This window comes from Petaurus breviceps, unplaced genomic scaffold, assembly GCF_028583685.1.
Source record: "Petaurus breviceps papuanus isolate PSGF00001 unplaced genomic scaffold, PetGlider_PUasm1.0 551, whole genome shotgun sequence".
Lineage (NCBI taxonomy): Eukaryota > Metazoa > Chordata > Mammalia > Diprotodontia > Petauridae > Petaurus > Petaurus breviceps.
Window position 1 is genome coordinate 10496034 of NW_027186372.1, and position 16080 is coordinate 10512113.

General features: G+C 42.3%; 1 protein-coding gene across 1 annotated transcript in view; it reads right to left on the reverse strand.

Moving 5' to 3' along the window:
• KCNIP1 (potassium voltage-gated channel interacting protein 1) overlaps positions 1 to 15384 on the reverse strand; it is a 590945-nt gene extending 575561 nt beyond the window's left edge. The window contains exon 1 of the mRNA XM_069102386.1: positions 14735 to 15384. Within this exon, the coding sequence (XP_068958487.1) occupies positions 14735 to 14822 (88 nt within the window). The 5' untranslated portion in view covers positions 14823 to 15384. The remainder of the gene's footprint in view (positions 1 to 14734) is intronic.
• Between the last annotated feature and the right edge of the window lie 696 nt (positions 15385 to 16080).

Below are 16080 nucleotides of genomic sequence, written 5' to 3' on the forward strand. Positions count from 1 at the left end.
CTTAAGTCACAGGATTAGTCATATTACTCCCCTGTTCAAGAATCTTCGCTGGCTCAAATGAGAGGATGTTTATAAGAAACTTGGCATAGTTCCTGATATACAGTAAGTGATGTATAAATGCTTATTCCCTTCCCCTCTCTGTTGGGTCTTTAAAGCCTTTCACAGTATGACTACAGCCCATCTTTCTAGACTGTTTTCCAATTTCTTTCCCTCACGTACTCTATGTTCCAGACACACTGTTCACCTCTCTGTTCCCCGCATACTACATACACCCCTCTTTTTTCTCCACATACTACATACCCTTGCACAGATGATACTGATGCCTAGAATGCTCTCCCTCCTTACCTTTGCATTGCGGAGGCCTCAGCGCCAACTTGAAATTGTGCCCAAAGTGGTATAAAACTATGCATACTCTTTGATCTAGTAATATCAATGCTAGGTTTGTATCTCAAAGAAATTTTTTAACAGGAAAAATATGAAAATATTACAAAAATATTATAGCAGCTCTTTTAATTGTGGCAAAGAATTTGAAACTGAGGGGATGTTGAACAAGTTATGTTATATGATTGTAATGGAATACTATTGCACTATAAGAAATGATGAGCAGGTGGATTCCAGAAAACCCCAGGAAGACTTACATGAACGGATGCAAAGTGAAATGAACTAGAATAACATTGTACACAGTAACAGCAACATTGCAGAATGATCAACTATCAATGACTTAGCTCTTCTGGACAATACAATGATCCAAAGGACTCAGATGAAAAATGCTATCAGCCTCTACAAAGAACTGATGGTGGGAATGAATACAGATTGAATTTTTAACTTTCTGTATTTGTGTATACATATGTTTCCTTTTGGTTTGTTTCACAACATGACTAATATGGAAATATGTTTTATATGACTGCACATGTATAACCTATATTATTTTGCAGAGAAAGGAGTGGCTAGAGAGGGAAAGAGAAAATTAGGACCTCAAAATTTTGGAAAAATGAATGGTAAAATTGTCTTTACATGTAATTGGGAAAAAATAAAATATTACTTAATTTTTTAAAAAAAGAATCCCTATTTATCCACCAGGCTCAGCTCAAATATCACACAAAGCCTTTACTGACCCGGTTGTTAGGGTCCTCCATTCCTTCCCCCATTTATTTTGCATTCTTTATACAGGCACATGTAATATTTTCCAAGAAGAATGCAAGTGACTTGAAGATAGGATCTGTTTAGTTTTGGGCTTTTCATCAGCACAATAGCTTAAACTTAATACCAGCTTAATAAATGCTTGTTCTTTTCTAATTCAAAGAATGTTTGTCCACTGTGAAGATAGAGAGTGACAGACTCAGAAGGTGGGCATTGAACAGGGGAAGATTCACAGTCATAAATTCTATGTCCTTCTGGTTTCTAGCTCCTTCCTTAGTCCACTGATTCATAAAGCTCTGGCTAGTCCAAATTCTGTAGGATATTCCCAAACCTGAAAGTACCTGCTAGAAGCAAAGCTTAAAGGTCAAGATTTGGCCCTGGAAGCAGCAGTTGGTCAGAGACAATGCCCCTACCCTCCAAGACCTTAAGGGCAGAAGCTATTTTCAATAATATCTGGAACTTAGTTGATGTGTAATAAACAATGGCTGTTCAAGAAATCAACAAGCATTTATTAATTTCCTACTATGATCCAGGAACTGTGCTAAATGCTTAGGAAAGATACAAACACAAAAAATGAAATCATCCCTCCCCTCAAGGAACTTATGCTCTAAAGGGGAGGAGGAGAGAATAGTGTATACACATATGAATTTGTATAAAATAAGGCTATTCAAAAGATATTAAAATTTTAAAAAGATCATTGAATTGAATTGCTGATTTTGGCTCAATTGAATTAAAAACACACATATATGCACACTCACACACATGTACACATACCCCCAAATACCAAAAATTCCTCTGTAGAACTCAGTCAGGTGGCACAATGAATAGAGCACCAGCCCTGGAGTCAGGAAAACCTGAATTCAAATCCGGCCTCAGACACTTAACACTTATTAACTGTGTGACCTTGGGCAAGTCACTTAACGCCCAACTTCCCTGCCTTCCCCCTTCCAAAAAGACACACACACACAAACTCAGTCCAGTCCTTTGTCTTCACCCAGGCAAAGTCTCATCAGTCTGTTTGTTGCCTTTATGTGACTTCTTTTCTCTTTCCATGGCTGACTTTGCTGTTCCTTATCCTCTGACTCCATCTGGGTAAGTATGTTGAGGAGTCTGCTCCAGTCTTGTCTTGGCACTTCCCCCTTCCAATCCAGGAGACTCAGGAAAAGGACCCAGACATAATGAAAAGGCAGTGGGTGGATGTGTGGTGGTCTTCACCTTTAAAGGGAGCATCCACACTGGGAGGCAAAAGGCTCAAGGACTGGAATGTTGAGGATTGGACCAGACTCATGCCATCTATGCCAGAACCTGAAGGAATCAAAAGGGGCAGGTGGGGAGGGTTAAGGGGCAATGCCCCAGGTGTAGGTCCTAATGCAGAGTGAGATCTAATCCTGGAGATAGCATGGTGCTTTTGAAAACATTCCAGGTTTGGAGCCTGAGGACCTGGGTTCAAATCCTGCCTGTGCCACTATCTATCTCTGTGATATTGGGCGACATGAATCTCCCTGGGCCTCAGTTTCTTCATTCGTAAGACGAAGGAGTTGGACTGGGTGGCTTCTGAAGTCCCTTCCATCTCTATTTCATGCACTGAGGGGGACTTTGGGCATCTCTACCCACCCAGGCTTAGACAAACAATAAAAAAACACATTTTAACATCATCTCAGGTGAATCTAACTGTGATTTATGGCATCACATCTGTTACAATTTAATGAGCTAATTGACAATCAGCCCAAAGTTGGAGAAGGGGGGGGGGGACAACATCAATACAAAGCTGATTAATTCATCCTCTCTGTCAAGACACTAACACAGGACAGCTGGAACACCTGAGGGCCCACCCAAAATCGGAACCCACAGGAAAAAGGGACTGAAAAGCAGCTGGGATGGCAGTCATGTTCTAGGGTCAATCAGGAGACACAGACACACAGTCTTGGGGGTTGGGGAGGATGTATTGGCATCTCTATTTAGCCCAGACTGGTTTCTAGGAAACCTGCTGAATAGAAGGATAGGGGCCAATCTGAAAGATGGAGGCTTCTGAAACAGATGCACAGACTTATATTGATGTTCAGTTGAAAACATATAAAAAATGTTTCTGTCCTGAGAAGTCCCAGAAACTGAAGGTGGGGAAATTAAATGTTAGCAGTGTGGTGACAGAAGGTACACACAGTCCAGGACACTTTGTGGGGAAGATTTAACTAGGCAAAACTGGGAAGTAGGTCATGGTTTAATCAGCCCTTCTTTAGCAATCCCTTTTTCTCTTTCTGGTATCTCCCTCCCAGGTGCCGTAAGCTGCCCCTCCTTGGATGTCCAGGGTTACCTCTGGCCTGGTTGAGGCTGACTAGCCTTCCAGAAAAAAAAAAGCTGTCATTAGCTCCTTGTTATTGGGGGAATTGTCTGATTTGGTCTCACTAACAGTGATTTTTATGCCATATGCCAGAAAGATGGAAGGAATTTGAGCCACAGGGCAGTGGTGCTGGATACGTCTAGAATCATTCATAATGTAGATGCAATTGCCTTTTTGCTGTGCTTTGGGGGTCTCACACAAACCACTGGCTAGGCAGGTACTATAGAGATTGACAGTGGGGCTTGCCAGGTGCTGCTCAAAGGACCTGACATTCACATATAGTCATAAACATTTACAATCAGCCAATGACCAAATGGCTCCTTGTTTTACTGACCTTCACCTGTCTCCACCGCTATCCTGTTTCTCAACTTGATCTGCCCTCCAAGGCTTTGTATCTCCATTCTACATACAATCAGACCCTGATTTCATCCTGGTTATCATAGTTAGCAATGGTCTTCAAACTAATCCCTTTTCTTTTTTTCCAGAATTTATTTATTTTTAGTTTTCAATGTTTGTTTCCACAAGATTTTGAGTTCTAAATTTGCTCCCCATCCCTACCCCCCCGCCCCAAGATGGCAAGCAAACTGGTTACCTTTTCCCCTGAGTCTGCCCTCCCTTATATTCCCCTCTATGTCCCCTTCCCCCCTTACTTTCTTGTAGGGCAAGATGGATTTCTATACCCCATTGCCTATATTTCTTATTTCCTGGTTGCATGTAAAAACAATTTTTTATCATTTGTCTTTAAAGCTTTGAGTTCCAGATTCTTTCCCTTCTTCCCTCCTTACCCACCCCCATTGAGAAGACAAGCAATTCAATATAGGTTATACATGTGCAGTCATGCAAAACATTTCCAAAGTAGTCATATTGTGAAAGATTATATTTCCTTCCATCCTATCCTGTCCCCCCCCCATTTTTTCTACACTAATTCCTTTTCTAAAGCTGTGAACGAACACAGGGCCTTGCACATAGTTGGTACCATATAAATGCCAGTTCCTGTCCCTTTCCCCTTATTGTGGTGGTACTTTTCCTGATGTTATTTATATTTTAGGGAATAATGTCCTAGCTCAAACGAACATGTTTCTAAAGATAGACTTTCAGATAAAATCCACCGGCTAGTGGGAAAATATTTTGGCAGGGGAGACTTTTGGTCTCTCAAAATGATATTATCAGGTAACTGCCTCTTGGACCTATGAATAAGGCCATCCCTATCCTCCTTTCCAGTCATAATGTAAGGGGTGACAGAGTGTTTTCTGCTCCATGGACTATTCTGTCCTCCTTCTATCCTGATTATCTAGATCATCTTTCTAAAATATGACTTAATAAAACTCAAAGTCATCGGATGCACAACAGCCTTGACTTCTGGAATAAGGAAGATGGCTTCTATTAGGCATGTGGCTCCTCTTCCTTCATTTTTGGGTCTTTCACCCAGACAGTCAGACCACTGTTTCCCAGAGGCTTCTCTCCCTAGCACCAGCCACCTCCACTTAAGCTGCCAACTTTTCTGCCATTAATACTTTGGCTATTCAAGAGAACCAGAAGACCTGATTCTAGCTTCCCCAACTCAATCTAAGAAGGTTGGGGGTAGTGGAAAGAATTCTGGTCTTAACCTGAAGAAGATTTAGCTCTAACGCTTGCAAGTATGTGATGACAGACCATTCCCCTTAGTTTCCTCAGCTGTAAAATGGGGATAATAACACTTCACCTGCTTCCCTAAAAGAGATGTAGTGAAGAAGGCTCCTTCCTTAAGATTATCCTTAATGTACTATATAAATATGAGTTGTTTTTAATAAGAATGTTCTGTGTTCAAGGCACTGTGCTAGATACTGAGAATGCAAATGTCAAAATCAATAAGTCCTTGGGTTCAAGGCATTTAAATGATATTGAACAAACCACTTTATAAGAGAAATTTGAAAATGAAATACAAATAAAAAAGATCAAATGGATTGGCCTGAGGCATTATATAACACTTAGCAAGTAAATAAACCTCTCTTGTCCTCAGTTTCCTGATCTGTCAAGTTGGGATAATGATAAACATCTTCCCTACCTCACAGGGCTATTAGGAAGACTAAAGAAGGTCTACAGTAAAAAAAAAAAAATCTTACAAACATAAAACCATTCAGCCATGAATCAATAGTCATTTGTTCATTATGTGCCTGGAACCATAGATTGCTATCATTATCACTGGCCTCTTGCTCAAAAGAGTCTAGGTCTAGAGGTATCAAAGACATGGCCCATGGGCATTAGCCAGCCATGGGTTTTATTCCCAAATGCAGCCTGAACCAGGTTAAAATAGAAATGGGAAAAATTTGATAAGAGAAATAAAACATAGATAATATTACATTTTAGAACTAAACTAATATGCAGTCCACTGGACTTATTAAGTATGGATTAGTAGACTTTGTTTCTATTTGAGTTTGACATCGTTGATCCAGACCATAGTCATAGGATTATGGATGGAGATGTAGAAGGACCCTAAGAATCCAGAGTCCAAACCCCTCATTTGACAGATGAGGAGACAGAGGTTCATAGAGGGTAAATAATTTGTCAGTATCACACAGCTAGTAAGTACATGAGAAGGGACTGAACCCATGCCTTTAGGCTCCAAATCCAACTCTCTATCTGGTTGCCTCTCAGGACAGACTATTTGTTTGATTGTCCATGGTCAAGTAAGAGAACATTAAGTTCCCCAGACCATCTAGAGAAATTGCCGTCTGTTACAACCCCGAATTCTTCTCAAGAGCACTGGACTATCGCAATGCTAGGGACCAATTCAATGAAAAATGAATAAATGAAATCTCAATTAAAATGAGAAATAATTAAACAAAAGTCACGTTGCTTTGTGCAGCATAATCTAAATTCAATCAGGACAGATGTGAATTCTAAGGGTTTTTTTTTCTGCCCTAGCTCCAGAGGCCTCCTTATTCATCTAATTTTCTAGGTTTGTCTCTACTTCCCAGATTGTATATTTTAAAAATAAGGTGTTACACCTGCTCTATACAAGGTTTATTAGAAACTGTGGAAAACATAAAGATAGAAACGATGGGCTCGAGGCAGCTAGGTGGCGCAGTGAATAGAGCACCGGCCCTGGAGTCAGGAGACCTGAGTTCAATCCGGCCTCAGACATTTAACACAAAAACTAGCTGTGTGACCTTGGGCAAGTCACTTAACCCCAGTTGCCCTACCTTCCCCCCTCCAGAAAGTTAAAAAAAAAAAAAGAAAGAAAGAAAAGATGGGCTCAGGGTGGTACAGTGGACAGAGCACTGGCCCTAGAGTCAAGAGGACCTGAGTTCAAATCCAGTCTCAGACACTTGCTAGCTAGATGACCCTGGACAAGGCATTTAACTCTGATTGCCTCAAAACAAACAAACAAGAAAAGGTGGGCTCCTTGTCCTGGCATCTGAGCAACATTTTACAATGGAAAGAACACTAGTTCTGGAGTCATAGAACCTGGGTTTCAATTCTGCCTCTGACACATACTATCTGTATGAACTTGGTCAAGTCACTTGAAGTCCTTGAGTCTCAGTTGCTTTGTCTGTCAAGGGAAAAGTTTAGACTATATGACCTCTGAGGTACCCTCAAGCTCTAGACCTGTCCTTCTAGGATTATGTGGATAGTAGTCACTTAGAGCTTCCAGGAAATTGGCCCAGCATCTGAGCAAGTCAGGGCCATTCTGCCCGCAAACCAATTCTCCACAGATCTCATTTCCGTCCGCAGGTCCTTTAGCTATGGATTCTGGAATCTTGAGTCAAGCCACCAAACAAGCAATCATTTACTAAGCTCCCACTATGTGCCAGACACGGTTTTTAGCTCTGTGGAGGCTAAGAAAGGAAAAATTCTTCCCTGGCCTCCAAGGAGATTACATACTAATAAGGAAGCCAATACGTGAACAATTAGACACACACAAGGTATAAACAGTACATATGGAAGGTAATCACAGAGGGAGGGCATTATCACGGATAGCTGGTGTTGAGGCACACAGACTGTCAGACTTGGAGTCAGGAAAACTCGAGTTCAAGTTCAGCCTCAGATATTTGCTAGCTGTGTGACCCTAGGTGAGTCACTTAACCTCTGTGTGCCTCTGTTTCCTCATCTGTAAAATGAGTATAATAACAGCACCTACCTTCCAGGGTTGTTGTGAAGATAAAATAGCATTTATAAAGCTCTTTGCAACCCTTAAAGCACTATGCAAATCCTAGTTGTTATTATTCTTATTACTAGAGCGTCTCCTGTAGAAATTCATATTTAGGCTGTCTTGAAGGAAACTCTGCATTCTAAGATAAGGAGGGAGAACATCCCAATCATGGAGGACAGCCAGAGCCAAAGCATGGAATCAGGAGATGGCATGGTCTACCAAATGATTTGCATCCAAAATCTTAATTTTAAAAAAATTTTGTAACAGGATTGTGGTGTCAGAACTACTGATTTCAGGCATCTTGGCCCATCATGACATGATGCATGGGGAATACTGTAAGCTCTTCTTGTCTAAGTCTAACCCCTACCAAGCAGCTTTTCTCTGCGACAGAAGCAAATAGAATGAATGTATAAGAAGGAGTACTCTTTCATCCTCTATGTGATTGTGAAGCAACTCAGCCCTGAGGAAATGAGAGCCAGGCCAGGGAAAGAAAAATGGAGGTTCATCGGATCCCTTATTGGGGTGAGAATTCCTTGGCCTAAGGGATTTCAATATGCCAAGCTGAATGATCCGATTCCCCTGACCCCCCCCCCAGCTGCTTTTACACTCATTCCATGTGATTAGGGGAATTCAGTAGACAATAACAATATTTATTCATTACACACTGTATGCAGAACACTGTGCTAGATGCTGGTGGGAATTGCAAAATTTAGCTAAGTATTATCAGAGATTTACAGTTGAAAAGGGTCTAAGAGATCCTCTAGTGAAATCCCTTGACTTTATAATCATGTCTCAGACCAAGAGAGGTTAAGTCACTTGCCCAGGATCAGACAGATAGTAAGTATCTGAAGAGGGAGCTAAACCCAGGTCTTCCTCAATTTCAAGTCCAACTCTCTACCCACAAATCCTACTCACAGCTTAGTAGGAGGAAGGTAAACTTAACAAATGTAAGAAAAAATAAAATATGGCCAAAATACCAGCTGATGTCCTACTTGGATGTTTTATCTTGGGGTGGAGGTGACCTTAGCATCTGGAAGGCTGGACCAGCAGGGCTCTGGCAAGCCCTTCCAAGTTGGAAGGGTTTCAACCATGGCTCCATGAACTAGGTTAGCTAAACAGGGTGCCAAAAGGGCTGGATATCAGATGATGGATAGTCTGGGTCACGGATCATTTACCAAGCTATAGAGGGGGTGTGATCAGCCAGAGCAAAGAGAATACCCACATAATACTGAAGTATGTCCATACAAAAGATATAGGCAGAGAGCTAGGTGAAGCCCAAGAGGAGAAAGGCCATTATCAAATGGGACTTCCTGAAGGAATGGGAATTTGAGTTGAACTTGAAGGATGGAAAGTAATTCATTCCTTACTGACTGGGATTAGCATTGCTAAGCACAGTTTGAGCAGTCATAGAGGTGGAGAAGTGCAGGGTGTTTATAGGGAGATTTCAAGGAGACCAGTTTGGTTAGAGTATAGAAAATAGGAAGATGAATGGTTTGAAATAAGGCAAAAAAGGTAGAGTAGCATCAGGTGGAGGAAAGAAGGCCTTGAATGTTGATTTGCACATGCTAAGTGAGCAATAAGGAACCACTGGAGGGTTCTAAATAGTGGAATAAAATAAAATATTTATTGTCTCTAGCCCTATGAGCTAGGTATTTCAAGTGTTTTCATACCTATTTTTCAGATGAGGAAACTGAGGTCAGAGCTTAAGCGACATGCTCAGTTACATAGCTAACAAGTGTCTGAGGCAGGACTTGAATCCAGATCTCCTGACTGCAAGTCTAGCATTCAGTCTAATAGTGCCACATTATCAACCTGAAGTCAAGGATATTATGTCCTTTTTCATTTGCACCTTGCACATAATATGCAATCAATAAATATTAAGTGAAATGAATTGAGAGTGAGGAAATAGTCAAAGCTTTAAGCGAAGTTTCAAACAGAATGCAAGGTCTGCTATCACCACTAGTGATTTATGTTCCTGTACCAGAGATAAGCTAAGAATCAGAGGTCCAGGGGGGTAAACCTACAACTATATGCAAGGTCCATTAGACTGACCCAGCTCTGGCGGGTCTGAACTCCTGATGGCTGAACTGTGACTAGGGTGATACTAATAAAGAAAAAAGTGAAGATTTCCAAATGATGCTCAAAATGATTTGAGGACTCATATACTATTCTTCCACCACCATCTGATCATTTCACCCTCATCTGCTCTCCCCAAGTACAGCCTGGTAAGTCACTCACCACCTGGCTTACTATCAAAACCTTCTCTCTTCTAGATATCACAACTGAGAAAATAATCCACATTAGGTGCTTTAATAAAAAGGAAGTATGATATAGTAGAAAGAGCACTGAATGAGGAATCAGAGAACCCGTGTTCAAATCCAGCCCCTGACACTAGCTCTGTGACCTTGGGCAACTCATTTAATGTCGCTAGGCCTCAGTTTCCTCATATATAAAATAAGGAGGGGCTGCGGCTACGTGGAGCAGTGAATAGAGCACCAGCCCTGGAGTCAGGAGGACCTGAGTTCAAATCCAGCCTGACACTTAACACTTACTAGTGACTTGGGCAAGTCACTTAATCCCACTTAATTGTCCCACCCTCCCCCCACCAAAAAGCAAAATAAAATAAAATAAAATGAGGAGGGTGAATTGCATGATCTCTATCTCTCTACTAGATCTATGATCCTATGATTGATATCTGTGTAATGAGTTACTTCTCCATGCACTTATAGCTTAGAAAGGGTTAATACATTAATCCTTGTGATTGATTAGTAGACCCCTCACTCTTCAGAAGACATGCTGCCTTTCTGTGACTTTGAAAATATCCATCTGTATATATCTATGTCAACACAGGTACTTCCTCGAAGTGTAGATTGGACGCATTCACCCTTTCTCATCCCATGTGACTCTTGCCTTCCCCCTCCTCTAAATGCTCCACAGTGAGTAGACTTCACATGCTACGAATTTTCCTCTATTTTTCTTAACATTAGGTAGGCTATCTCTCTGCTCTCCTTCACTCTCATTAACCCAGATCCTTTTCCAATCATGGCTGGAGACTCAGGAAGACCTGCATCAAATTTTCAGAGACTAGTTACCTCAGTCAAATCACCCTCTCTGGGCCTCAGTTCCTTCTCTCTAAAAGAGAGTCCATGGTATTGAAGGGTCCTTCCAGCTCTAAATCTAGGACCCTTTGATCCTATTCTACAGCCTCTTTTGCACTGAATGGTCTAGAGAAAAACTCCTCACAGGTATGGGCTATTGGTAGCCACTTCTTAAAAAGAATTCCTAGTAAAACTTCAGCTTTATATGTCACTTTAAATACTAACCCTAGGAGACAAGTAATGCAAATATTATTATTACATTCTTATATTGTATTATAATGAAGCATATTACTATCCATATTTTAAAGATGAAGAAATTCAAAAAAGAGGTCACATGTCATGAAGCTAGTAAGAGTCAGAGGTGGGATTTGAACCCAGGTTTTCTACCCCCAGATCAGTGCTCCTTTTGTCCCACACAAAACCACTAGTCTTGCTGTTTATATTTAACTTATTCCATTGATTTGAATGTGTCCAGGAGTAGGGATAGACACACTATGGTACTTTTGCTAGGTCCCAAACCCTCCTTGGGGTCCTGGGTAAGCTTCACACATGTATGGCCCATCAGAACATCGGATATCTTCCATCTTTCTCATTGCTACAAACATTAACTGCTCCTCCCTTCCCAATATAGTGTGTTTGTGTGTATATAATGAAACTGAGATCACTTTGAATGGAAAATGGACATACAGGTTCCTCTAAAAGGGAAAAAAAATATATATATATATATACACATATGCGTATATGTTTTTGTTTCTGTGCATGCATGTGTGTGAATATACAGGGTTTCCAAAAAAAATATTTCAGCTTTAATAGTTTAAAACTGCACTAATATTTTAGGGACTCCATGTTTGTATATGTATGTATAAATATGTTTGTGTGACACATAGAAACGTATGTTATGTATAAAACGTGTAGAGACACAAGTAGAATATTAATGCTTCAATGGGTAGATCCTTCATCCAAGGAATAGACAGCAGACCCTTCAGGCCTTCTCATCTTCCCTATTCCTAGCTCATTTTAGAGACCAGAAACCTAGAGCTTTAACAATCTCTTCCCAGCTGAGGGAGAAGTCAACATAGATAGTTATTTGTCCAGTTCATCCCCCTCCCTCTGTCTCTTACCCCATGCCTGGAGCAGGCCCTCATTCAATCACAAAGATTTAGAGCCCCACCACTATTCCATAGCATTGGGGTTCAGGAGACATTGCTCCCAAGAAGGCGCCCCTGTGCCGAGAACAGCAGCCTAGGCTCATCATCAGTAAGAAGCAAAGCTTAAGCCAAAAGACTAAGGGTAAACTCTGGGAAGGGGGAATCCCACGATCCCTGGGATTCCCATCTACTATACGTAGTTGGTTCTTTCCAGCCTCAGAAATGTGTCTGAGGCTTAGGCAATGAATTTTGCAGTGAGACCTCCATCTCTAAGGGGGGCTGGGGAGGGGAAGCAGATAATGCCTAAAAGGGGGAGGGACTTGCATTTTTTGCCCTGTAGCACCAGACCCAGGAATACCCTTCAGCTTGTGCCATCCAGCAGGGAAGCTTTATGCTGTTCTTGGGGAGATGAAGGAGGCTTTAACTACATGAATAGTATGTAAGACTATGATTATAGGCTGGAATTAGGTTTTATACAGACCAGATTTTTTTTGCGGAAGGGGGGCGCAGTAGAGTGTATGCATGTGGTGAGGACTGGGAGAGGAGAGGACAGTCTCTGTTTCCACCAATGCAGTGGTTTATAAGTCGTAGGTTTTCCACATTCATCACCTCACTTCAGCTTTGCAACAACTCTATGAGACAGTTTTCTCATTTCACAGAAAATGAAAACAAGACTGAGAGAGAAGTGACTTGCTTGAGGATCCATTGTCCATAATTGAGCTGGTACTAGAACACAGGTCTCCAGACCCCCAGCGTGGTGATGTTTCCATTTCCCACGCTACTATTTCAAGCTCAGTTGGGTATGAGGAGGAACATAACGTCATGGCTAGGATTTCTGGCCATGGAGCTTCACATCGTCCCCAGACTTATTGACTATGGATAAGTCACTTGACCCCCTCTGAACCTCAGTTCCTTCATCTTTAAGAAGATAAGAACTATTGTAAAGGCTTAAAGGAGATCATGGATGTAGAATGCTTTACAATCCTTAATATACTCCATAAATGTAAACTTTTATTATTTCACATTGTTCCAGAATCAAGGAAATTCTCACCCATTTTTTCCATGGCCCAACAGTAAATGAGAGAAACATTCCACCATTATGCCCATTGGCCTTCAGGAAGATTCAGAATCTTGAGCACAGTCCACTCACCTTCCTGACCCAGGAACAAAACCACCGAGATCTCGGGAGGCCGCGGTGCCCCCCAGCCCACCCCATCCTTCCCAGAACCTTCTCATCTCACTGAAACTTCACAAGAAACACCTGTTGGCTGTTTCTCCCGGCCCAGCTGTTTGAATCCCAATGATCCCGTAACCCTCGTCTACAAATAGCAGCCACATCTCCAAAGAAGGTAAATGAGAATAGTGCTGAATAAAATTCCACTGTCAATCCCTCTGTCTTCTCCCTCCCCTCTACCCATCCCACAGTTTTGGACTAATGAGCTTCTGCTGGCCTACCATACCTTGCAGCTGAGTCCTGAGGCCATGTTATTGAATCTGACCACAACCACAACTGGCCTTCATCTTCTCTAATTATTAAAAAAAATCATGACTTGGCTACACTGGACTGTCAGCAGTCTTCAATGCATCATACATCTCCCAAAAATAGTCTTTGCTTCTAATAGGGGGCATGAATATTTAAAAACATTTTTAAACCAACAAAATCACATAAAATTTCTGTTCTTGCTTTGCATTCTTTCTGCAGACAATGCCCCTTTCTGTGTCACTGAATTATGCCACCTTCCCCTCATATCCCAAACTGGGATTAAGGGGGAACATTGAGAGTTAAGCCCCATTAACCAAGTAAGGGCTGTTTGGATTGAGAGCTGGAGAGGGCCAGGATGGCCTGGGCTGGACAAGAACAAACACTTGTCTCTAGACTGCCTGAAGCATTAAGGCTGGGAGCTGCTTGCTACCCAAGCTTACTTCAAAGAATTATCAAAGGAACTGTTGGAAGGCCAGCCACTGATGGGAAGATATGAGGAAAAGGCAATCATCCATAAATAGGATGATTAAAGGAGACCAGGAAACCACTAAGCTGGAGCCCTAGTGGGGAAAGCATTAGTTATTTCAGGTTTGCAAAGTATAATACAGATGCTCCCCCCCCAACAATTACGGGGAACAGTCTACATTTTTGGGCAGGTAGATGGTACAGTGGATAGAGTGCCTAGAGTCAGGAAGATCCGGGTACAAATCCAGCTGCAGACACTCACTAGCCATGCGACACTGGGCAAATCACTTAGCCCTGCTGATCTCAGTTTCCTCATCTGTAAAATGAACTGGAAATGGAAAATCGCTCCAATAGCTTTGCCAAAAAAAAAAATCCTCAAAAGGGGTCATGAGGAGTTGGACAGGACTGAAAAACAACTGCGCATCAAATCTACATTTCACCCCGTTTGTTGCTTTTGTGGCAGTCATCTCTTTTTCTACCTCCCCCCACCCACCCCAGTCCTACAAAACCACTAACCTCAAACCAAAGTCTACCTTTTACCAACAACAAAGCAACATTCCATCAATAACTTCTTGAAACTCAACAATAAGTCAATCTAAGTCTAACCCTCTGCCTCCCTGTCCAGAAAGGATGCAGCCTCTATGCCTGTAACCCATCAGCCTCACACCACCAACTCTCAGTTCTAAAGTTTGAAGCAATTACCACTGTCTAAGCAGCCTTGCTTCAGCCCTGCCTGTTCAAAACCAGGATCAAGGGACATGGCAACTTCTCTCCCAGTTATTTCCACATCCTCTGGAGCAATCCCCCCTTCCTGGGAAATGGGGGTTTAAGTAGAAGAGTGGACATTTCCACTCAGGGACAGGAATCATCCATACCGGTAAACACTGAGGCATACAGTGGGCAAAATGAAACTCAAGTCGCTCTCCCTACCTTTGTTGAGGGTCCCAGTGACGAGCCTAAAGATAGTCTGGGCAAATTTCACGATCCCAAGCTTGCATCTCTTGGAGCAGCCACTCATGGTGTGAAAGAAGAGGCAGGCTCTTCTTCGTAGCTGAGGACTGGGAGCGCTCACCCCCAGGATCACACAGCCACACTGAGTTGTTCAGTGACTTGGACTCCTCTTTGGTGCAGTGCAAAATCTCCCACCTCCAAAGAGGGATAACCCTGTGGATTTGGGCTCAGGGAATAGCACGAGAAACCTCTGCAATGAGGCTTGCCTTTTGCAAGTCAAACAGAGAAGGCTGCAGAGCAGGGATCGTGCACCCTTCCCCTGTCCCCTGTCCCACTTGAGTCCACTAAGGTGGACATCACCCAGGGTCCTGGGGCTCTCTCTCGGTGCCCCGGGCAGAACTTCCCAGGCTCAAGGTGCTCAGAGCAAAACTGAGAGTAGAGAATAACAGAGCAGAGCTGAAATGAGGGAGGAGTCGGCAGCTTTCCCAGTCTTTGCTGACTGTCTTACATGGCATTGGTAATGCAGCAATTAATACTAGAGTCAGAAGGGAGGTGACTGCCGCACAAAAAACACAAGGAAAAACAAGCTCTCGCTCATGTTTTCTCCTTCTCGGTTAATCTAATTGATTTATTGACTTGGCTCTTATCAAAACCAGGCAAATCTCCCCACAGAGTCAACACTGGTTTCTTGCTATCTATCAGTGGAAAGTTTGCTGACAGACTCTGGAGTGACCTGGATTGCATCACAGGAGAGACTGGCTGAATAGGGAGCCCCACTAGGGTTGGGGAAAATCTGGAACTGGGAATGTGTGCACAGCTGGGCACAGCTGGCTCAACCTGCCTACTCCCACAGCTCAAGGACATGTCAGCCTGCCTGCCTTTCCTGGGACTAAGCAAATCTAGTATTGATGTTTGAACTGCCTCCGGGCTCTACTGCACCGTGGACTTTAGAACAGAATTCCTCACCTTTAAAAAAAAAAATTCTTCCTGGAAGTAAACTGTGCCATAAATGACATCCAGTCACTGATAAAGCAAGACTGGGGAAGAGGTTGAGGGCAAGGAATGTAATATGATTAGGAAAGGGTTGCTACATACATATGAACTACTTATTTTCAAAAGAATACCATGAAATACAATACACTAAGCAGGAAAAAAAATGGGTATATTTTGTTTTGACAGGGGAGGGTTACCAGTCCTATAATTTCATTGGCATGGGAGCCTCTAGGTGTGGAAATTCTTTCCACCGATTCAGATCAGTAAGTCCCCTTTAACCGATGGTCTTGCAATATATGAAACATGCGGCATTGAGCAGGATTTGTCCTCCA